The sequence below is a fragment of the Elaeis guineensis genome, chromosome 13, assembly GCF_000442705.2.
Source record: "Elaeis guineensis isolate ETL-2024a chromosome 13, EG11, whole genome shotgun sequence".
NCBI lineage: Eukaryota > Viridiplantae > Streptophyta > Magnoliopsida > Arecales > Arecaceae > Elaeis > Elaeis guineensis.
In genome coordinates, this window is record NC_026005.2 from 48,788,469 (window position 1) to 48,812,547 (window position 24,079).

General features: G+C 36.5%; 1 protein-coding gene and 1 non-coding gene across 5 annotated transcripts; both read right to left on the reverse strand.

Annotated features, from left to right (window-relative positions):
- Window positions 1-545: 545 nt before the first annotated feature.
- Window positions 546-22,764, reverse strand: LOC105033596 (origin of replication complex subunit 1). Of its 4 annotated transcripts, XM_073247664.1 has the most exons (18): window positions 21,948-22,761; window positions 21,618-21,753; window positions 17,466-17,618; window positions 17,236-17,376; window positions 17,003-17,154; window positions 16,818-16,917; window positions 16,535-16,657; window positions 16,291-16,452; window positions 16,089-16,146; window positions 15,825-16,003; window positions 8,621-8,750; window positions 8,333-8,403; window positions 8,152-8,247; window positions 7,431-7,507; window positions 6,759-6,842; window positions 2,059-2,200; window positions 941-981; window positions 546-832 (listed from the first exon to the last, which is right to left on the reverse strand). In XM_073247664.1, the coding sequence occupies exons 1-16, from the start codon at window positions 22,676-22,678 to the stop codon at window positions 2,137-2,139; spliced, it is 2,457 nt and encodes an 818-aa protein (XP_073103765.1). In that variant the 5' UTR covers window positions 22,679-22,761; the 3' UTR covers window positions 546-832; window positions 941-981; window positions 2,059-2,136. The 4 variants fall into 4 exon arrangements, with proteins under 4 accessions (XP_073103765.1, XP_073103764.1, XP_073103766.1 ...); XM_073247663.1 differs by having other exon boundaries at window positions 546-981; window positions 21,948-22,760; XM_073247665.1 differs by lacking the exons at window positions 546-832; window positions 941-981 and adding an exon at window positions 5,047-5,110 and having other exon boundaries at window positions 2,064-2,200.
- Window positions 17,481-17,558, reverse strand: LOC114912929 (small nucleolar RNA snoR28). The gene has a single exon (XR_003798938.1). It is a non-coding gene; the product is annotated as a small nucleolar RNA snoR28 (small nucleolar RNA).
- Window positions 22,765-24,079: the final 1,315 nt, after the last annotated feature.

A 24,079-nucleotide genomic window follows, 5' to 3' on the forward strand; every position in this document is an offset into this window, starting at 1 on the left:
TCCGTCGGCCTGTCGCCCGACTTACGATCGGCCAGTCAGAGTCGTCCGTCGGGCCGTTGGTTAGTCGGTCGGTCGGACCGCCAGCCGGTCGGACCCTCCGATAGTCGGTCGGTCGGTGGGTATCCCCCAACAATAACCATCTGCTGAAAATATGATGGGACATCTGGATCCCATTTGCCAGGAAATATAGAAGCTGAATAACGTGCAGATTTACATACTCTGATGGATATATGGATGTCCATGAGTAGGACAGCGGGAGAGAAGTGAGCATACTCTTGCATGCCCATCATGTGCTGGATACTTTTTCAGTCGGATGGCGTCAAATGCCATCGGAAATGGGTGACTTAGAGACAATTGCAAACTGCCTTACCATATAAAAGGAAAATTGCACCTTTTGGGGGATTCTAGAATTCTTGTTTAGCAACTCAGACAGCATGCAGGTGCAGTCATAGAAAGGATTGGTAGACAGCTACTGAACTCTTAAGAGCTGAGATCCTGCTTAGAAAGTGGAAATGAATGCCTATCAGTCCATTAGATCCTCATAATAGGTAAAAATTTATGAATTTCAAGCTTATGGGCATGTATCCAATGCGTCAAAATACATGACCACCTATGAGATCACTACTCGTGAAAAAGCACAATACAATTTTTGCAGAATTAAAATTTGATAACCTCAATTTCTTTTAATAAACTTCCACAACCACCTTCCATAAATAGTACAAATTCAATGTCTTTCAAAACCAAACTAATGGTCTAAAGAAAAGAAAAGAACTTCGTGATCTGTGAAAAATGCTACTGCAGATTCGCTTCACGGAGAAGGGTGATCAGAAAACTGCAACCGTTGAGATTTGAGAATAGCATGGGAATCAGCAAAAGTTGCAGCAGTTTCCAGGAGGTAGGATTTTACAAAACTAGATAAAAAATGCGACATCAATGTCACCTCAATTCAGCATTCATCTAGTGCAAACCGCATCTCCCAGCCTGCAGCAAAGAACATGAGAACTGATTTATATGAGTTTCTTTCATATAAAAGTCCCATCATTTTCTTATGTTGGATCAGATCAGCAAATGCCAGAGAACACAATATAAGTGCATGTAAACATTGAAAAGGGTACACTCCCGCACAGCAATCTACTAAAACCCAGAATTCTATGTGGGGTGAATAAGACAATTGGAATGGAAACATGTGAATATTGTTGAGATCCATGTTAGAATCCCGTCATAGATTTCCAAATTCAAACAACTAACGCCCATTTAGAACAAGCAACACACTGAGCCACAAGCAACACAAATGTCCCTACGTTGCTTGTAAAGTGGAATACAAATCGTGAGACAAATAAATCTCAATGGATGCAGATACAAGTTTCACATCAGGAATATTTGTTCCTGGTAAAGTGGAATGCAGATAGTCTGCACCTTTTAGTAGAGATATATTTGCCTCCCCATCTGTAGCTACGAGCATCTTAAACCATAAATAATTGAGGTATGCACAGTGTCAAAATGCATAGCATGTCATTCAAATTGAAATTCACAATGTCCGGTAAAATTTTGATACAAACAAGCACAATATGTTACAACATCATAGTTTATTAGCCGCAACCTGACACAATATAAGCTTTTCCTTCAGGGGAGAGGTAGTAAAAGCTAATGCTTTTATTACTTGTGACCTGAGATGGTACAAGCTTTTTTTTTTTTTTTTCTTTCTGGAAGGGAGGGGGGGGGGGGGGGGTGGAGGGAAGAGAGAGAGAGAAGAGACTAAATGCTATTGCAATAAAAGGCCAGACTAGTGCATGAGGAAGCTGCCAGTGCATGGTCTAAAGAGGGTCAGATGTACACAGCCCTACCCTCATGTGCAGAGGGGCTATTTCCCATGTTTAGACCCGTGACTTCCAAGTCACAAAAGAGGAAACTTATCGTTGCGCCTAAGCTCACCCTCAATAAAAGCTATTGGTATGCATACAATTATCTTGCAACTAGCATCAACATCATTATGAACAAAGTCTCAAGCTTCAGATATTAACATCATACACCAAATAAAAGAGAGCAACATTAACTCACCATGAGAACACCCCAACCTTGTGAATGTTCTGAAAAGGAGGAATTAAAGAATGCAGCATTACTCCACCATGCCAGTAATTATAGATACTTTGATAACCAAGGAACTTCTGAGCAATCCTTCAATGCAAAAGCTACATCATCACTGACATATAGAATTGCAAACAATTAGAATCTGTTTGCGACAATGACACAAGTGCATTTAAAAACATCACTATTTTCAATTTGCAGATAAAAAATTTCCATCTTGAATAATATTAAACTAGGCAGCTACAGATATGTTTGTTGATACAAGCACCAATATCATTTCACAAGAGGAAGAACAAGGAGGATGTGAGCGCTGTTCTCTGTCAGTTTCTAGTTGCATCACTTAATATAGCATTTAAGTGTCTGGCCAGTTTAAGCTCTCCTTGTTTATTATATAAAGTTCCATATACCATGCTAACTTTTTATTTTTATCATGTGACCAGCAATTGTTGCAATTTTCCTGAGTTCAAGGCTCACCAATGTCAATTTATTAGTCCTTTAAGTGACCAGCAACTATTGCTAATTTTCCATAATGTGAGGCCCACTAGTGTCAAGTTGGTAGTCCTTTCATTCTAAACTATCCAAAAGGAAAACAAGAAGAAAGAAGGTTAAGGTTTTAGGCAACCCCACAAAACATTAAAGACTATTTTCATGTAACTATCTATAAGTACAAGGGAACATTTGTAAAATAGCTTTCATTTTTCAAGGTGTATAGAAGCTGAACCATCCTCAGAACCACTCAGGCAGGGCTGGAAATGACCTGAGCCAGCCCAAAGCCCATCAAACTGTCGACTTTGTGTTGGTCTTTGGACCTGGTCCAAGGGAGTTTGGGTCAGGCTTGGGTCTCATGTTTAGAGCATGAAGAATTTTCAGGTCAGATTTGGCCAAAACATGGCCCAGCATGAACCCCAAACCAAATAACTAACAAATGGCATAGTGTTTCTCAAATCCTCCCAATGCCATTTCACTCAACTCCATCTAGCAGAACAGCTGCACCACCTCTAAAAAGAAAAAAGAAAATAAAAATTGCCTCCCTCACCTCCTTCCTTAGCAAGTGCCTGCCTCCCACATCCCATCCTCCATCACGACCTGCATCATTGGTTCCTACTCCCTTCCAAAACAAACAAAGTATTGCTTTCTGTCCCTTTTTAAGCTAGATTGGATTGGTTTGGTTCAGGCCTGTATGGGGCTTCGAGCAAGGCTTGGTTTCAAGCTCAAGACAGATGTTGTATCCGCCTTTTGGGTTTTAGGCCCAATCAGGAACCCAAAAAAATTTTCGGACCAAGCTGGAGAAAGCAGGTGGCTGGACACAACCCAACCCAACCCGTTTCCAGCCCTCCATTTAGGCACAAGGGTCAATTGCAGTGATATCAGTTAGTTAATTTCCTTATACATAATAAACATGCATATAAATTTTTTAAGATAGATGTGTCAACCTTCTTATAGATCTAAAACGATTTATAGGTACAGTCAAAGAGCAAGGTGAAAATTTGAAATTGCTTCTGACCGAGTATCTTCTACTTGCATTTATTCACACAATCATTTTAAGAAAAAAAACCTTTACAGACTAAATATTCTTCATGTAAAACAGAAGTTCCACTTGCACCAATTTTGCTGAATATTTAATATGAAAAGTTCAGAAAAAGATTACTTTGAAGTAACAGTGCAGCCAATGATTATATTCGTCAGATACATAAAAAAGGCCATTATGCAATGGTCATAATAACCACTATAGGGATAAGGATATGACATGACACAAAGATCAAAACCATAAATTTCTGAAAAATAGAATAAGATATGGCTGGGATTCTATGATAAAAGAATAAAATATAATTTTAAATATATGTGAAAAAATCATTTGCAAAAGCTAACAGCTTATTGCAGTAACATAGCCCACCTTATTGTAGTAACATAGCCCACATTTCACACACCAACATAAACAAACCCTATTTAATCATCATTCAAATCCATAAACCACAATCCACACCCCCTACAAGATCATCATCATCACAAACAATGATTTTATCCTTTCTTTTCCTAAGAAGAATTTAACCATCCATTGATAAAGGGCAAAAAATTATCAAAGAAAAAGAAAGCCCAACACCCCAGCCCTCCCACGCCCCCCCCCCCCCCTGCAACCCAAAACAAAAACAAACAAAAAAAAAAGGAAAAAAATCCTCAATGGTACAAAGGAAGTGTCATAGGCATATGTTCAAAGTCTCCATCTTTGTTTCTAATAGGATACTTAAATACGTACTTGAGACTCACCCTGGCTGTATTCACAAGTATCAATATAAGATGCGTATTGGATATGGATGTAGCATGCAATTCAAAATTTCGAGCTTAACATAACAGAAAGGGCAACACTAATAAAACCTATCCCCACATCACATATTATAGAAAAAACTGATCATTATTAATATACGTTATCAATGTTCTGTAATTTCATGATTTCATCATACCATATGTTCAAACTTGAAACTTTTTTATGAGCTCCAACTCACAACCCTTGATGGAACTAACCAAGGCACCAAGTACTTTTACATTTACACATGCAGCGGAGTCTTCTATATCAGGCACTTGGAACACTTTATTAAATATATGGATATCATATAGATTACAATGGGACCGCAATAAAATTGTGTTAATCAAAGTTGCAGTATTGGACGAGATTACTTCTTGACTGCCCAATGGGTTGTTCTCAAACTTAAGGTTATAAAAAATGATGTAAGGAATCTGAATATGAATGGCATTCTGATGTTTTTTCATTATGTAAAGCTCAAGCAGAGAAATAATGGCATCAGGAGAAGTGAAAGAAAGATCATAATGGGTTGTTCTCGAGCTTAAGGTTATAAAAATTTATGTAAGGGAGTTGAATATGAATGCATTCTGATGTTGTCTTTATGTAAAGTTCAAGCAGAGAAATAAAGATGAAGATGGCAACAGGAGAAGCGAAAGAAAGACCATAATGGGGGACATTGAGGTAAAACCACAAGTCAAGCCACTGCATTGGTCTGTCAGAATTTAGCTGCATAGAAATAGATCAACAACATACAAAATTAGCATTAGTGAAGAGTTAAGGAAGTTGAGCTAGCCATATGAATATACTCTCAAAATCATAGAGTTCCTAAATGACCGATAACTCAAGTCTGCATAGTCAATAAGACCGATTCCTATCTGTTGGCTGTTGGCACCCCACTTCTGAGAGCATGACATTGGGGTCGCAGGTTCAAGTTCAGAAGATGTATTCCTCACCTCGTTTCTCCACAAAGAGAGACAGACAGAGACACAGAGAGAAAGAGGAGAAGAACACAGGCAAGAAACAAAAAAGAACATGAGTCAGTATACATAAGTCAAACTATACATGTGTCATAACCCTTGCTGCAGCAAAGTGAAGTTAAACTCTTGAAACATTGTTATCAAGCAAGAAAGGAGTTTAAAAGCAAATAGCTTAATAAACGAAAAATATAGCAGATCATGACCTGACACATAGCTTATGAGTTGACATTTTTCATAAAGGCGATGATCGGCTGATAAAGGATCACATGCATTGCATGTAGGGCCAAACCATTTTTGAACCAGGTCAAAAAATTGAAGCCAAGTCTAATCCAACTCCTTGCAGGTTGGATCGGATAGGATTTAATGTTAATTTTATCAATGCATCGGATTTGTAGTCAAACCCAGTTAAAAATAGTCCTAATACAAATTATAATAAACACATATAAATTGATTCTAAAGTTAAATTGTGAACATACTACACGACAAAATGATAGTAAGCAACATCTAAACATTATCGAAAACATATTCTACAAAGGATTTGATTGATAACCACACAATTATAGTGAACAATATAAATTATTGGCAAATTATAGAATGAAAAAATGATTAACTTCTTATCTTCAAGGAGGGATATCAAACATGTAATATACTAGTTTTGAATTAGTTCGAATGAGTTTGGGTTCAAAATTAGAAATTTAAGGATCCTAATTCAGCCCATATCCAAAACAGGTCAGATATTTGAATTTGAGCCTAATCCAAATAATTACAGTTCAGGTTGGACCAGATTAATTGTGACCATTCCAAATTAGAAGCAGGTAAATTCAATCCACTTGCACAACCCCAGTTGCACATGCCAGTATGTAGTTGGCTAATATGTGCTATCTTTCTTGGTAATTAAAAAAAATATTGAAAATCTGATTAAGACTTGCCCTTTATCATTCAAGTGAATAGTGACCCTCGACAATTTCATAACTTCTGGTTATCAAAAAGGGTATCCTTACTCTTTTTGCAATTTTGGAAAATATTCTGCAATTATCACTTTCTTTGAACTAATTCCATCTATTTCAAGATGAATCTTACACATTGAGAAGACTCCTTTTGAAATTCTGTCAACTACCTGAAAAACTTCTTCTTCAACCTTTAGAACTTTCCATCTCATTCTTAACCAGACATTATTATAACCTTTCATCGCAAACCCCAACTACCCTTCATTAGGAAGGGTAGCACATCAGTAGCAGGCTATTGAGCTCAAAGATAAAAACAAAAGGAAAAAGGAAAAAAAAAGGGAGCATGGTTAGGCACATAAGATCAGTCTTCCTGAATGCCTTTGTTTATAATTTAGTGAAACAATTGTCAAGTAATTCATGGTCGAGTGTTCCATAACTAGCAAAACTAACCTGGGGAAGTTGAGCTGCAATTTCTGCAATCTATGCTTTGTGCCTTCCTCACAAAGAATTATTCTGCTCTCACCAAGCTTGCAGCTGCAATGAGATCCAGAAAAATTCATACATATAGTTTCTTCAGTCATAATAAAAGAAGAGGTCTACATAATCAACAACCTGGGAAACTATATTATCATCATTACTGTATCCTGATAAATTAAAATTATGTAACAATATCAAATGATGAAATGAAGGATGATTCTGTATCCAGCATGCGAAAAAGGTTAAATGCTATAGCAGAAACCCAGCATTTTCCAAGTCTGGCAAGGTTAGGCTAAGCATCAGAAAAAAGAGCCAACTAGCTTGAGCAAAGTCTGAGATGGCAAGTATGAAATTTCTGTAGTGATATTGAAAAAATAAAATTCTTTAGTCCTCTGGAAGGGGTTGTACACTTGTACTGCTTATGGTTTTCACATTTACTGTTTTCATGGCAGCATTGCAGCAGCAGTAAGAATCAATGTTTTTGTTCTCTTGTTCCCTTTTCCCAACTTTCAAAGACAACATTTTCATAATTTTTTTTTCAACAAAAGGAAATGAGTGTGAAAATTAATAGAAACTTTGATTAGAAGATTTATACACAGATATCATTGTACAAAATGAGTAGATAAATAATGTCGAACTTCTTACCCAATTTTCAAGAGGGTATCCCATCCAGGAAGCACCTCTCCATTGCTTGAGCATAAAGAGTGAACAGTTGTTGCCAACTATAACATAAGAATTTACAAAAGCAAACAAATTTATCAGAAATCACTAGCTGGAAAAGTTCATCTGTGATAACAAGTAACTACAAATTGCATTCAAAGTACTTTTTTAAAATCCAGATCATATACCACCAAAATGAGAATATTGCTTCCTAGTTGCATATATAAATAATACTGAAAATCAGTCGCCAGCAGAAATTTGAATAGCTGAGATATACTTATGTTGATACTGATATTTATTTCACCAGAAGTTCTTACTTAGTGAACAAGTAGATTAACAGGTTACCAAAAACAAAATTGAGGTTCAAATAAAGTTTGAACAAAAAATGAACAGGCTTGGAAGTAAACTGACTCATTACAATGATGCAATCCCAGGATGCTATGCATTAAAGGGAAAATTTGATGTATCCACCACCAGATCATTGCATAATCATTAATTTGTGCCTATTAGTTGTTAATGAATCATATCAAATATCAGGTGAAGAAATTTTTTATTGCCCGTCTTTGACCATAACATTGCAGCCATGTTGTACAAGTACTTATTGTTCTCCTAAAAGGATAATTGGACCATATCCCAAATTAATGCAGATAAATAGAAGGAAGAAATCTTGACCACAATATAGGGAGTAAAAAGGAAAGAAAGTAACCCTTTCAAAGGTAATTTCACCCAATCCGCTTCGGTAGAGTTCATGCACCATAGCCACCAACATAACTTTGCTCAGTTTTGAACAATTTTTCATTATCTGTAAAGACAAAATATACTAAGAACTGTGTAGACATAAGGCTACAATATAACTTTAAAACATTATTGATAAATCTTTAACTTACTCGAATATGTGGCGCCTGAAACACTTCCTGTATAGCAGCTTCAACGTCCGTCATGCCAACTAGGTGTTTTCCTGAGAAGATCAGTCTGATCAGCTGCCAAAGATTTAATGAAAAATGTACAACAGCAACTGTAAAATGATCATAAGAAATCAAGAATTTATCTATGTCCACCAGTCACTGAACAAACCACCGCAACTAATTTAAGCTCAATCGAGTGTTCCATGCATAGCCTACTACACACTAAGCTAAGGTAGATCCCATTTGCTATTTATTTATTTATTTGCATACCTTTAGAAGTATCAACAGGGAAAGATGACTGTTTGGACTGTGACATTTGCTTGAGCCGATAATCTGCTAACTCTGCTGCACGTCTACATATTTCCAGCGCACGTCTAGCATCACCAGACATAGCTGCAACCTGATTGAACATGCAGTGAAATATGAAATGAAGACATAGTACTGATGAACAAATTTTTAACATAGCTGTAAGTTACTCCTATGAACGATGTAATATGAAGTGGACACATAGTGCCGGCAAATCATTTCGTACATGAGAACATGTAAATGTCCATTAAATAATAGCTTATAAGCCTGCATTTGCATAGATCTGCATCTAATGCATATCTCAATCTAAATGAATGACTTACTTGTAGCAAAAAGAACAAAATCCTATGAATCAATTAAATATTGGGCAAGCATGAATTTTCCATCTCAGGGCTGCTTAGTTGGGCAAGCATGAATTTACATCAGACAGGCTGTGCTGTACCTGGGCTTTCAGCCCAATTACTTAAAAAGTTCAATAAGTTATCCCCAAACATACATGTTTGTCAATAACATGAGCAAATGATAGGGCCCCATGAAGTCCTCTAAGAACAAATTTGAAATGAAACATATAACGACCTAAAACCTCGCCCAAAAAGGTTGGCCAAAAAGATATTATTTGGATTTCTTGGCCCTATATAAGTACCTAAAATCTTTTCAACACGACCAATGTAGGATTAAATACATGCCCAAACGGGTATTCACATAGTCCCTCCTTCAAGCCCAAGCATCCTCGCTTGGATAATGGTCCAAATCCTATCATAAACACCACAATCAGCTCTCGCTCAACTCTAAAAGAGCCCGTGCTACAATGTCCTAATTCACATGGTCCATAGAACGAGTGCGCTCTAATACCATTTGTAACAATCCAAGGTCAACACCTAAAAAGTCTATCCAAGAAGATATTATTTGGACTCCTTAATTGTACAAGTACCCACCAATCAATGTGGGACTAAACACATGCTCACACGGATCCTTACTAAATATATAAGGTCACACATTTTTCCACCATTTTTTGACATCTATGTATCCTTGTACTAACAAATTCGGGCAATGCATAGTCAGAAATAAAATCTAATGAATCAATGATAGCCCTTATATAAAATGCTTTTGGTCTTTGGATAGAAATGCTTCAATGCAGTATCAATGATGGCCCTTTCAAAATGAAAATTCACAAGGTTGACCATAATTTACATGTCTAAATTGCCGAGGTGCCAAACATTATACATTTTGAACACCACTTACTTATAGATCAAGTGGGCACAAAATGGATGATCACAGGTACAATTAGTAAGATGAACAATATTTGTGCCATGAATTTGGGAATTCAAATGTTTGGCTTTCTCTAAAAAATCTTAAAGCATCTAAAATCAAAATTCAACTAAATTGGACACTTCTGAGCTATAGATCAAATTAAAACAAGATACATCCACTTAGAATTTTCTATGTTTTTGTTCCATTGATGCAAAGGTAAGAAACATCCAGAACACATGATTTCCTTTCTACCGGCAATTTAAATATTGTAGATCATGATAAACAATGCCAATTTTCTTTTTAAAAGGACTTTCATAGTTTCATTGATTTTGCATGGAAAGCATTTAGGGCCAGTTATTTAGAGCCAGTTCTTTTGTGGGTAAATATCATGGAAAAGTTGGTCAACTTTTTCATTGACCAACTTACCCATGTTCTCACACTTTTCAAGATAAATAAGTTACTTTCCCATAAATAACATTTATCCATGAAATAGAAAAAATATTACCCACCTAAGGGGCGGCTAAATCATTTTTCCATCAACCAAAAAAATAACCTTTTTAATTCAATCCTAATAAACCCTTATCCTTATAATAATATTAACATAATATTATATTATATTATATTATATATAATAATATTTATATAATATATAATATATTATAATATATTATTCTAATATATTATATTATATAATATTATAATGATATAATAATATAATATATTGTTATATTATTATATTATAATATATTAATATATAAAAATATATTATATTATATGATTTATATAATACTATAATAATAATGTAATAATATAAAATATTTTATATACAATAAGACATACTAATATAATATAATATATTATATTATTATATATAATAATATTATATTATATATTATATTATATTAATATAAGATATTAATATAATATTGTATTATATTATAATATGTTGTGATAATATAATAATATATCAATAATATAATATAATATTACTATAATAATATATTATATTATATTGTATAATCATATTTATATAATACTATAATAATAATATAATATGTTATATATAATAATATATACTAATATAATATATTATACTATACAGTCTATATTACTATATATAATAATATTAAATAATATATTATATTATATTAATGTAAGATATTAATATAATATAATAATATAATATATTATATAACAATAATATATTATATTATATTAATGTAAGATATTAATATAATATAATAATATATTATATTATATAACAATAATATATTATATTATATTAATATAATAATATAATATTATATAATATACTATATTATTATAATATATTATATTATATTATACTATACTATTGGATATAATAATATTTATATAAAAAGAGTATTACGAAAAATATGGATAAATCTTAGCAACTTATCCAGGAAACTAGTAATGCACAGGAACATAGGTAACAGATTCCCGAGCCATTTTCTAATGCATAAAAAAATATGAGTAAATTCTGTTCCTGTCTAAATGTTACCCGAGAAATGCTTACCCAAAAAAATATGGACTCCTGGATAAATTTTTTACCCTCAAGACCAAAACTTGCTTTGTCATGGATAACAAAAACTTGCTTTGTCACTGCTAAGCTATTCAAAGAAATGACTGGCTACCAAAAAACACTACCAGACACTAATTCCTTTATCTAAATTATGGGAAAACCAACCTAACCAGCACAATCTATGCTATCACAGTCATCAGTACCCCATAAGCTTAAACTTTACCAAGCAATCCATGTCTGTAGCAGGTGAACTCCTCAAGAATGATATTCATAACTTCAGTAAATCACATGCGAAGCATCCAGGAAGAGATCAAAGGCCAGTTGATCTTACTGAATAGTAATTCTCAGACTAGTCCTCTACTTTGTTCAAATTCAAAACTATCAAGAAATGAATTATGAAAAAACATGATCTCTTGACAGGTTCAACAAAACTGCAAGCAAACAAAATCTGCGTGTAGTTAATCACAAGTAGCAAGTTGGAGGTTTCAAGTCCATGTGGCGGCAATTGAAAATTTAAATTAGAACAAGAGAGTCCCTCACATTTTCCCAGAAAAACAGGCTGTTGATTTTATAAATATTGATTAGAATCGCAGTGAGTAGAGTATTTTGACAAGGCTGAATATATAGGTAATCAAAGCATACCAAGATTATAACCTTTTGAGACACACGGACTGTAGAATATGATCTCCTTATGCAATGATTAGGGCATTGAATTTGAAGTTTGACTTTTATGGAGGCATGATGTCAAATTTACTCAGCTTGGACTATACATTCTTCTCTTTGTATGAACTCACAAGAGATCCAATCAAAACCAATAAAATTAAAGGAACCCACTCATTCACTGTAGATATATTTAGAGAACAACTATCTCACCAATAGGGAAGAAGGTACCACGTTGATTGTAGATAAAGACTCATTCGTAGTTGGTTCATTCCCACCAACCACTAAAAACATTCCTGTTCTCATCACAGACTCAGTTCTCTGGGCAACCCAAGAAAGAAAAACAGGGAGGGATCTTTGACAACTGATATAATGGCAGCACTATAATGGAAAGGTTTTAGATCCTTAATTTAGCATAATATGATCAACTTCTGAAGATGGCCAATGAAGAAATGCCAGTTTGGCTGAATAAGAAGCTATATTCTATACGAGCACATTACTCCAGAAGCATGGATATCTAGTACGAAAGATACCTAAAGAACTCCTGAATAATCCATGTTTTTGAGGTGCTTCTTGTTTGTGATTTGGATAATCTTTCAAATAAGAGTGACAGAGAGGAAGTCTTGCCTATTGGATGCTAAAATAGCTGCATGAGCTTTGAGGCAATAAATGTGGTAATTTAGCAGACAGTGTTAGTGAGCCTGGGTGTAATGGTATGGTTAGTCCATTGTCCTATAAAGGTTACAGGTTCAAAACACGGAAACAGCCTCTCTACAAGTGGGGGTAAGGCTGCGAACATTTGTCCCTCACTAAACCCTGCAGTAGCAGGAGACTCATGCACTGGGCCACCCTTTAAAATTTAGCAGGCGGTGTGATTGGAGAAGCTTTGTTCATTTATCTAATTGCTCATGTTACTTTCCAATAAGCAAAATAACAAGGAAAGAGGAAATAACACAGGTAATTCAGCTAAAAGCCTGCAGGAATTTAGCAGTACAGCATCAACACAGTTTGGTTCTCCATTGGCCGTTCAAATACCGATTATATGATCAGGCGCCTACACCAGTTGCTTCCATATAGTGGGAGTGACCATAGCACAATGATAGGTGTGTCATGCATGAACTCACCCAGATATCTAAACCTGCAATGATAAGATGATATCATTGCAATTGATCCCTCCTAAAATCACTCAAAGGAGGTTAGCAGTACTTAAAAAGGCATGCCAAATATGACATAAAATGGAAATCATGCACTTGGCCCACAGTGGGAAGGGGAAATAGCAACCACTATAAGCAAGGTCAAGGACAACCTTGGCATCGTAACAGTGATTAGCATTTTCTGATGCCTCAAGACTTGACTCCATTAAGAAATATTAAGATGACAGCATCATGAATGTGCATCTATTACAAGCAATCAGCAAAGCCGACTGTAAATCTGAAAATTTTAACAACCAATCAACAAGATTATAAATCAGAAAATGTTAACATACTGGCAAAGGGTGGCAACAAATCATAAAATGTTAACATACCAGCAAAGTTATCAGAAAAGTTAACATACCAGCAAAGTTGTCAAAGGGAAGAAGGCATGTTACACCCAACTCACCTTGCATCAGTGCACCTTGTGCGAGGCTCACTTTTTTGCACATGGGCTCACTTCAAAGTGCGGAAAAGGCATGCATGTTCTATGCCTAAGTCACCTTGCACCTCAGGCACATCTTTGACAACTATGCATACCAAATAACAAGAAATATTCTTATAAACATATGTCAATGGAACTTGTTTATACCCCAAAAACATGAAGAAGAACTTTTATTGCTGCTCTATCTCCTTCTGTCTACTTATGGCTAAGAACAAAAATAACAGAGGCTTATTTTTTTGCACTTGGACTTCACTTCAAAGTGTATTTTTTACACCTAAAGATACCATGCGTGGTGTGCCTAGCAACTTGGGCATGCCTTTGACCACCGTGAATACCAAATAACAAGAAATATTCTTATAAACATATGTCAATGTAACTTGTTTATATACCAAAAAAATAGATTCATGTGAATCTAAGAAAACAAAATTTTTTTAGATATAAAAATAAAAATTAATAATAAATAAATTTTCATGATTTTTCCAAAAATCTGATTCCTGCATTTTGGGAAGAACAGATTCTCACATGTATTGTGCTATAATCTATATAGTTTCAAGAAAATCAATAAAAATATAAGATAACAATTAAATTTAATTTTGTTATAAATCTACAGAAATATGTTCCTTGAATTTGAGAGTTTCAGTAAATTTTAGCAAGTCAAGCCTTTATTGCATAAGTAAACTACTTTTCTTAAGCTTCTTAGAGCCCAACACCAAGTCTTTAGTATATCCAAAAAAAGTGGATTTCAAGTTACATCACATGACACTGGTTTGTAGACGTACAATGTTATACCCATGAGTAAACGTTCCTCTCAATTTAAAAGAAAGAAAGAATGGTCCAAAAATGAGAATAAATGACTAACAAGCCTTAAATAAGTACATTTCACACAAAATTGGCCGGTTTCACTAAAACCAACTTAAGCCCAAAAACTGATGTTAGTTTTGGCTAGGTGAAAAATAAAGTTGAACAATTCCAACTAAAAATATTCTTTTTAACAAAAACTTGACTCTTACTAAAGAAGTGCTGAAGGGGTAGCCAACCAGTGTTGAGGCAGCAATTTGAATTTGACAATAACATCAGGATGCTCTCTCTCTCTCTCTCTGTATTCATGTTCTTCTTCTCTTTTGTTCTTCTTCATATGTTGCTTTCCTCTTCTATCCTCTTTGATATATCTGACACTTTTGTTTACACATATGCCACCAAAACCACTGCAAAAACACAAAAGTAGTCCTAGATGTTCTTCTCCCTCCATTCTATACTCCCATATCTTTTTTTTCACAAACACAACAGGTCTGCAGTAGATCCTACCAAAATATTGTCCTAATAACCATCCTAAACCTTCCCAAATCCCAAGTTTATACCCCTATATCCTATCCATTTACCCAAATAAACAAATCCATCTCAAGTTGCTATATGACAATTTCTTGCTATGTAAGACACCGTAAAATATAACTACATATGCTATGGACTCCATCATTAGATTTAATCCAATTATATGACTCCTTTATATAATTTACTCTACCAACTCAACCTAACCCAATCCACTCACCCAATCTGTGCTAGGTCAAAGAATGTTGAGTTGGATAATGTTTGAGCAAGGGTTAAAAAACAAACCTGCAGTACAATACTTTGGTACCCAGGAATATTGATGGCATACCAAGACTATACCCTACTGCATAGCCAAACATCTTGATAAACTATGTGTGGATACAGGAGTGAATAGCGGTTCCTACAGTACTGATATGTGACCGCTAAGCCCTGGACCATGATATTTCAAACTTTGTTAAGAGTCAAGCTTATGATCAGGTTAGGTCGAAATTGGGTTGGGTCTTTCAATTTGGGCTTGGGTTGATTCAAACCCAGTGTGACACACTCATTTGTTCTATAATTATGATTAGACCAAATCATCAGTAAATACACAACTCAATGACAATCTGGACCAAGTTGATCCAAGCAAGTAATAAAAATGGATACAAAAATGGATCTTTTGAAACAGTGCAACACATTTTACTGCTCAGGATGCAAGATCTATACAATATATATAAGTCAAATTAAATGATAAAATAATACCATATCACCTACCTTTCTAGAAGCAAATTCAATGGCTTGCTCTTCAAATGCTTCAAGACCTCTAAGACGACTTGATATAATTTCTTGCAACTGTTGATAATTGTAAGGGCCAAAACATAGCCTCTGAATCCCCATTCGGCTCGATATCCGTGGGAGTAACTTCTCCGGAAGATCCATAGTGTTTGATATCCCTGCATATCAATACACCAAAACATGAAACAAGGGACATAAACAATCTGGAAATAGGATAAGAGTATCAAAACTGTAAGTTAATACCTATGACAATGAGTTTCGAATGAGGTTTAGTGGGCCAATCAAGAATATTGTAAAGCACCTGCACAGAAAGAAGATTCCAAACATTAACACACTCAAGCATCATGAAATGAATTAACTATAAGATACTGCAAGACTTCTTCAATAAGTAATTTCAGTCGCTTTAAAATTATATAACTGATACATCATAAACAGCAAGAATTACCGATTGATTTCTGGTCAAAAGAAGATCAAGTTCATCAATAAGCAGAACACAGGGTTTGTTCTCTTCTTTGCCAACTTTAGTGCCATCAGAAAATCGCTCATTTAGATAGTGAAGAGCCTTTTTCCATCCAACCCTGCGACTGCTTAATGTTTCATAAATAACCTGCACACTACCAAGATTATATTTAATATTAACAAAACAAGAAATTCAAATGGAAGAAAAGACAAGGTCGATTATTCTATACCCTGTAAATATTCTCAGGAGAAGAAAGCTTCAGACCGTTGATATCTACAAAGCAATAGGGTCTTATAGTTCCCGCATCAACTTCAGACCTAAGATTCCTCATCACTGCAAGTACACTCATAGTCTGCAGTTCAATGCAGAAATTGTACAAAAGAAGATGAGACTTACATAAATTTATGTATTTAAAGCAACAGTTACAAATACTTAAAGCCATCTGATTTTGCTAAAATGTCAAATGCAACAACAGAAATCAAAATAAAGACCACCAAAGAAGTATTATCTACCTTGCCAGTTCCTGGGACACCATGAATATAAAGGCAGCGGCCTAAACATTGATCATCACAAATGGCACCTTTGATAAATGCAGCTATTTCCTCCATTTCCCTGGCACAAGCCCATAATTAGCATAAAAGACAAAAATAAAGCCATGAATCACACATAATCGTGAAAAGTTATAACTTATAAGTACTTATTTCTGCAAGGCAATGATTTGGGCAAAGTTGCTAACAGCAGTGTTGCTTTCGCCTTTTCCAAATCAGTCTGCTTATGAGACCTCACGTGTTCTGGGATTTTTTTTATTCCAATTCTTTGAAGACCAAATATCCTTCCCTTGTGTGAGTTCTGAAATAGGTATATTAACTGAAACATGTTAATGAAAATGAACCATTACAGCTGATATACAAGATAGGAAGTAAAGCATACCGCAGCCAATTCATGAGTTCGATTCTTCTGAGCAGAGTAATCAATAGTCTTATGTTCTTCATATTCTGAATTTTCATCTATATCACCATGCAAATCCTCAGGAAACTTCCATTCCTCATCATTTCCAGCTTCTTCCCCATCCTAATATGAGGTAAGTGCAAGATTGTCAACTGTGATAGAATATCTTCTCTTCATCAAACATATTCCAAGTTCAAGTTCTAGAAAGCTACCTCATCATCATTATCAATATCTGTGATACGCTTGAAATTGTGCCAATGGACATCATACTCATACTCACAATAAAACACATCATCTCCCTCATTGTCAGCTTCTCTAAAGTCCTTGGGGCTCATAACATAGCAATGCCTAAGGACAGATTCCATCTGGACACATAATTTCGAATAAGTGCCAAAATCAATTGATGCATGACATCAGCTGAAGCAAAGTTCAAATCATAGAAGACCAAAGGGAAACTAAAACTAGATTTTTAAACAAAATGGATGGTATTAACCGTGCACATTAATAACATAAAAACAAAGCCAGTGTCATGATAGAAAGCATGGTGCAATTTACTGTTATCTAGAAAGTAATATGGGAACAATAAATCCACATGCAAGCGAAAAAAATATAAGAGGTTGTGCTTCAAGAACTGCTCAGGTTTCCCTAGAGATCTTAGACAAGTGATTCTGTACAATTTAATACCAATTGAAGAAGAGGCCTTCACTTGGAACACTCCACCCTTCCAGCAATTCTTTTTTCATTTTTTGCAAAGAAAAAGACCTACATTGCATAGCTTTCTCCAAATAGTGAAGAATATAAAGGAAGCGGTGCAAAATGACTATGATCACAACTCTTTTTTCATCTTTCAAAAGTTAGCTTTAGGAATTCTGTTTTCCATTCAATAATTCCTACTGGTTTAGAGAGTACAGCAGCCTATCCTAATGCATGTCCAATGCTAAGATAAACTTATTAGTAAGTATGTGTTCTTCTGTTGTGTTGTACAGTGTCATTCTTTACATAGATCTTTACATATGCCACCCATATTGGTGGTGCCTTTCTCAGATTTTTGGAACAAAATAAGCAAGTATAATAAAAGATTCACAATATCTTCATCTTGCAAATGTTAGACCAAATAACAAGCAGGGAACAAGGAAAGTATTAGAAAAGCCAGAATAATTTAATGGTGGAAGTCCAAAAACTCTCTCTCCATGGGATCTTAGAATATGTCTCCCATAGTTATTGAAGCATGAAGGAAAGGGTTTATGGTGTAGTCACGATTATGATGCTCAGGAACAATTCAATTAGGGAAAACATCTATTCAAAGAATTCTCATGGCTATTACAGAGAATTTACCAAAAGTTCAGAAAAACAGATATTTTAATATGACATAATAAGAAAAGGCATGTGAAATCTTAAATATGTTATTATTAACGCAAAAAAAAGTATGGAGAATTTAGAAGAATAAAAAATAGAAAAAACACGACCATCATCACCAATAAATAAAATCACTAATTTGCAATCCAAGCAAGGTTCACCAAACCGATATCAGGGGTCATCCCAATTGGCTACCAGATCGATACAGAACACGTACATACCATATCAACCAAAGGCATATTGGAACTGGGAGGAGGGAGAGGAGCGAGAGGAAGGAGGGGGGAGACAGAATGAGAAAGCAAGCATACCTCCAATGTCATTGTCATCATCATCGGTGACATGGTGAGAGGAGGGGGGAGAGAGAGAGATGATGATCCATGGTCATTATCATATTCGACAATGGTGGCAGCGATAGCCGATGATTGAACCCAACTTTGATGAGGGGAATAGCAAAAAAGGAGAAGAGTCACAACTTGCAAGAGGTGAGAAGGATCTGAAAAGAGGAGAAGGGGGAGAGGAGAGAAGGATTGGGAGAGAAGAGAGTAGGATCTGGAGAGAGGGGAGAGGGGATAGGGGAGAGGAAGATCACAAGAGAGGGAAAGAGGAGAGAGGTGAGGAGGATTTGGATAGAGGAGAGATGATTTGGACTTGAGAGGAAGAAAAGAGGAGATTATAAAGCTCCGAACTATCAGATTCAATCCGAAATAGCCCAAAACCACTTGAAGACATGCAAAACCAAACAGTTTAGCCAATTTTAACCTAGGACTGAATTGGGTGGCCAAACTGTCCTAGTTCTTAGCCAATTCGGTTCGATAGGCACCAAACTATCTATCCGATTCAATAGGTCCCAAACTGCTCAATTTGGGATAGTTTGGTAATACCCTATACCCAAGTCCTAAATAAGTCATATATATTTTGTGAATAAATTGTGAAGTTCATAGAATAATACAGATAAATATAATCATTCAACGAAGTGAAAAAAGGTCAAATTCAAGAATTTGTTGATAATTGGATCATACTGTTTTGGTTGTACATTGGTTGTATATTTACAAAGAGTACTTCTTGGAGAGAATATTGGTAAAACAAGTTTAGAAGGAAATGAACTTCATGTCATGCATAGAATGGAAATGCCACAATCATTCAATTTTTGCTCATGCCATGAACTAAATGGTGGTGATTTCAAGATTCACACAATGTCATATTTCTTTTTGCTTCAAGCATGTCTTCCTGATGTGAATTGACAAGAGCAAATCACCATGATACTTCAAAATAACAAGACAAACTAAATAAACTAAAATCATGAAGGGCACGTCAATTTCTCAAGGCTAATTTCTTGTTCTGGTGCTACCAAAGTCAGTTGCATTCTATTTGACTTAGTTTCTACTATCACTCCTATGAATTCCCAAACAATTAACTGCTACAATGGGAATAAAAGGTAACATCCACTGTTTCTCCCCTCATGTGATTAACTACCAGATGCAAAGCTCTTCCTCAAGAAATTGTCATTGTATCTAGAAAATCCAACATGTTGTCCAATGATATAGTTTATCCTCATACATGCCATTCAAGAATTAATGCCTAATTGATAAACCATGTAATGCCTAAATAAAGAACCAAATCACAGAAAACAATTCCCATCTGATTGGAATTAGGTTTCTTCTCCATGAATGCGAAGATCAGATGTGTTAAAAGAATGACAATACATCAAATAATTTAAAATCCCATTGAAAGGATTTTGACAAGTTAGTCCTCTTTTTCAGAAGGAGAGAGATATTGACTGTAGAAAGTAATAGTTGAAGAATGGGAGATAGGATCCAGATTCTTCTAAACAAACAAGTGAAACTATAAAGTCAATGTCATATTTTGCCTCTTAAGGAGGTCGCATGATTGTGAAATTTTCCAAAGTTCATGAGAAGAAAAAGGTTGCCATATCTAGTTCACATCCGACAAACTCACATGGGCAAACATAAGGATAAATAAGTGATTAAAAAAGACAAAAACCTAGTGATAATGCGCATACACACCCAGGAACACAATAGCTCCCGACCCTTTTTTCCTCATTTTTTATCATGATACTACCCAAAAACAGGTGGTACAAGTTGGTACAGTACAGTACACATCCCAGTTTGGGGCAATATCAGTGGTATGGGGCAGTTATGCTGGTGAGTTATTAAAAAAGACCAAAACCTAGTGATAATGCACATATGCACTCCGTACCAAGACAGCTCCCAACACCTTTTTTTCTCACTTTTTATCATGATACTACCCAAAAACAAGTGGTACAACTCAGTACAGTACAGTACACATCTCAGTTTGGGGCAATATCGGTGGTATGAGGCACTTATGCTCAATTCAAACTGGTACAAACCAGTTCGACTCATGCACCAAACCAAACCTTGGTACCTTACCGGTACAGTACAATACAATCAATACAAGTTGGCATGCTAGACCTTGATCATGGGAGATCTAAAGGGAGATATCTTGAAGACAAAGATCAAGGATAACTTAGCTAAATAAAGAGGATAGGATGTAGAAACACCAACAATTTTTTAAAGTCTCAATTGTGAGTCACATGGGTGGAGAAAGGACTATCATTTTGATTCTTTAATGCTTAGCTTCAAAAGTATCAAGCAACATCTTGAAGCTAAAACAATGGTACCAAATAATTTAGTAATGCAAATTTAGAGGAGTCAGTTTTAATTAAAGTTCTAGGTCAGATCTATAGTTTACTGAACTCAAGCATGCCCACTTAAAAACTTGTTTTTCCATTGTCTTATGCCTCAAAGTTCATTAATCTGACCAGTGATTACCATCAAGTGTAGAAAGCCTCCACATATAAAGGAAAGTTTTCGATTGTCAAAAAATGTTCCCAACATTTGGTCTAGGAATGATGCATTAGAGAAACTACAACATGTACAGGGATAAAATCATAAAACTATTACTACAAAATCACAACTCAAATTATATGATACCAAGAGCAAGTTAATAGAACTAGTATCATAAGTCACCTCAACATCACTAAAATCATTTGTGCGGTAGAGCTCCCTCCGCAAATTATGAGGTTGCCTCCCAACTACAGTCTCTTCAGGGATCATGTACCACCGGCACTTCATCCAGTAGATCCCATCAGGTTCTTTCCAAAAACTGCCCAAATTTCAACAAATAGAGGTTAACAAGCATTTAATGGAACTTCTTTATGAAAAACAACATTTAACAGAACAGTCCAATTAGCTGATGAAAGATTTTATTAAAAAAAGCATCCCAATTAGAATTATCTCATGCTTGCCTTTCAGGATTTCAATTTTGGCAGGACAATGTCCCACCCCGACTTTTCTTACCTTTCAATCCGGGCAGCCCACAAGTCGCTAGAAAGGAGTTTCTCCTTTGCTGTCCTGCTCAGCTTCTTCCCTTCCGGGGGTTTTGGGAGCTCGACCTCTTTCCCCATTTTTCGAGCCTCACAAAACCTACAAATCCATTCCCCCTCTGGAATTTTTTTCAGTCGAGGCTTCAGGCACTTGAGATGGAACCCCCCCAAGCAATCATCGCACTCTATCATCACTAACCTTCCGGACTGGAAACAAATCCGGCAAGCCTCCACCTCCGGGTCCTCGTCATCGGACTCCGCCCCCTCCCTCCTCTTGACATACACATCATCTCCCACCTCAAACTCCCCACCATCGTACACGACCTTCTTATAATACACCCGCCCCTTTGGAGTCCTCGATGCTCTCGGCTTTGACTCTCCAGTTTCGGACCGTTTCCTCTTCTTGGATTCTGGGGGGTTCGGAGTGACCGGCGAGAAGGTTGGGGCTTTGGATGGCGTCTTCTCGGAACAAAGCAGAGATTTCCTGGATTTCCTGGCGGATCGGGGGGTTTCCAGGCGATCGGTGGCGAGGGACTTGGCAACGCGGGGGATCGGCGTCTGAGGGGATTTGGGTTCAGAAATGCAGGAGATCCGGCGGAGGGAGCGGCGAGGAGTGGCAGATTCCGGCGTCGGAGGGGCCCCCGGCGAGGTTTTGGGCCTCCGAGGGGAGGATTTGGGTCTGGATTTTTGGGGGGTTCCGTGCATCCCGGTTCCCGTCGCTACGAGAGAGGGAGGGATGAGAGGGAGAGCTGCTAGGGTTTTTTTTGGCGGTGAGAGACAAAACCCGGCTATGTTTTGAAAAATACGAAATGCGGACTCGCGAAGCGACGCAAATGGGCTGACCGGGTTTCTACTTCCGGCTTGTATCTGGTCGCAGCGTTCCAGGGATTTCCCATAACGCTATTGTAACGGGCTCCCACTTGCACCGTAGTAATTCATACTGTGCATTTCTCGCTTCAATAGAAGGGAGGGGCGAACCCACCCTAATTTTGTTGGAGTTGGATAACCCAAATGAAATCATCAAGGACATTACGTCACTGATATTCTTTGTCCCAAGGTGATCTAATTCTCGATGATCTAAGGTCATGGCATTTGATATATTATGTATTGGGATAGATCCTTGTCACTCAATCGATTACCCATCTTACTCATCTTCCAGCCGACTAAAGGAGCCGCACCGACTAAGCTATTACAATTCAGCCTGATTCGGATCAACAAGTCCCACCCAATCGGATCTACATCGACTATTATCAACAATAATCGGCTAATCAAGGTCAAGTACTTAACCTAATCGGCATATCAACAATAATTGGCTAATCAAGGTCAAGTACTTAACCTAGTCGGCACCATGCCGACTAGGTCTGACAATCCCCACCTATGCCGAATAGTCGAACAACGCTCGACACATACATGACTACTTTCTACTCAATGAATGACCGAGCATGCTGATTGTGGATGGGGCCACAACACTCGATGGCCTCATTTTGCCGACTCCAACTATACGGGCCTCTGTTGACTAGTTGACTACCAAGCATGGCCGTCATGTCATTCTGACAGGTCGTATTAGATCATATCACTCAGACGTCATACTCTGACCGGCTAGCTGCATGCCATAATGGAATGCTACAAATTCATTGAATGTACCCATAGGATCATTTATTACACCCCACGCACGATAACGTCCGCTGTTTTATGCGCGCCAAATAGAAAGCACGCCCGCCGTCAGCATTTAAAGATACCCACGTGGCACTATACGGCACCATATGATAGAATATGATTGACATAATCACATGTCATCTCACCATCCATTTTGCTCCCTCTATAAATAGAGGTAAGCGAAAATCCCTCCAAGTACGCATATTGTATGCAACCCAAAAATTTTGTTATTTTTTTCTCTCGAACCACCTCACTGACTTGAGTGTCGGAAGGTCCTCGTCGGAGACACCTCCGATGGAACTTCCTTTGTAGGTCATCATCTTCCCCAGTGTCAAGTGGAGACGAGCGCCATTGTTCACCGGCATCCCCTCTCTCTCACCTTTGACCTTGACTATGTGCACCTTCTCCGATGACAGTATATCATCTCTTGATGTTCCGTCGATCTGCATT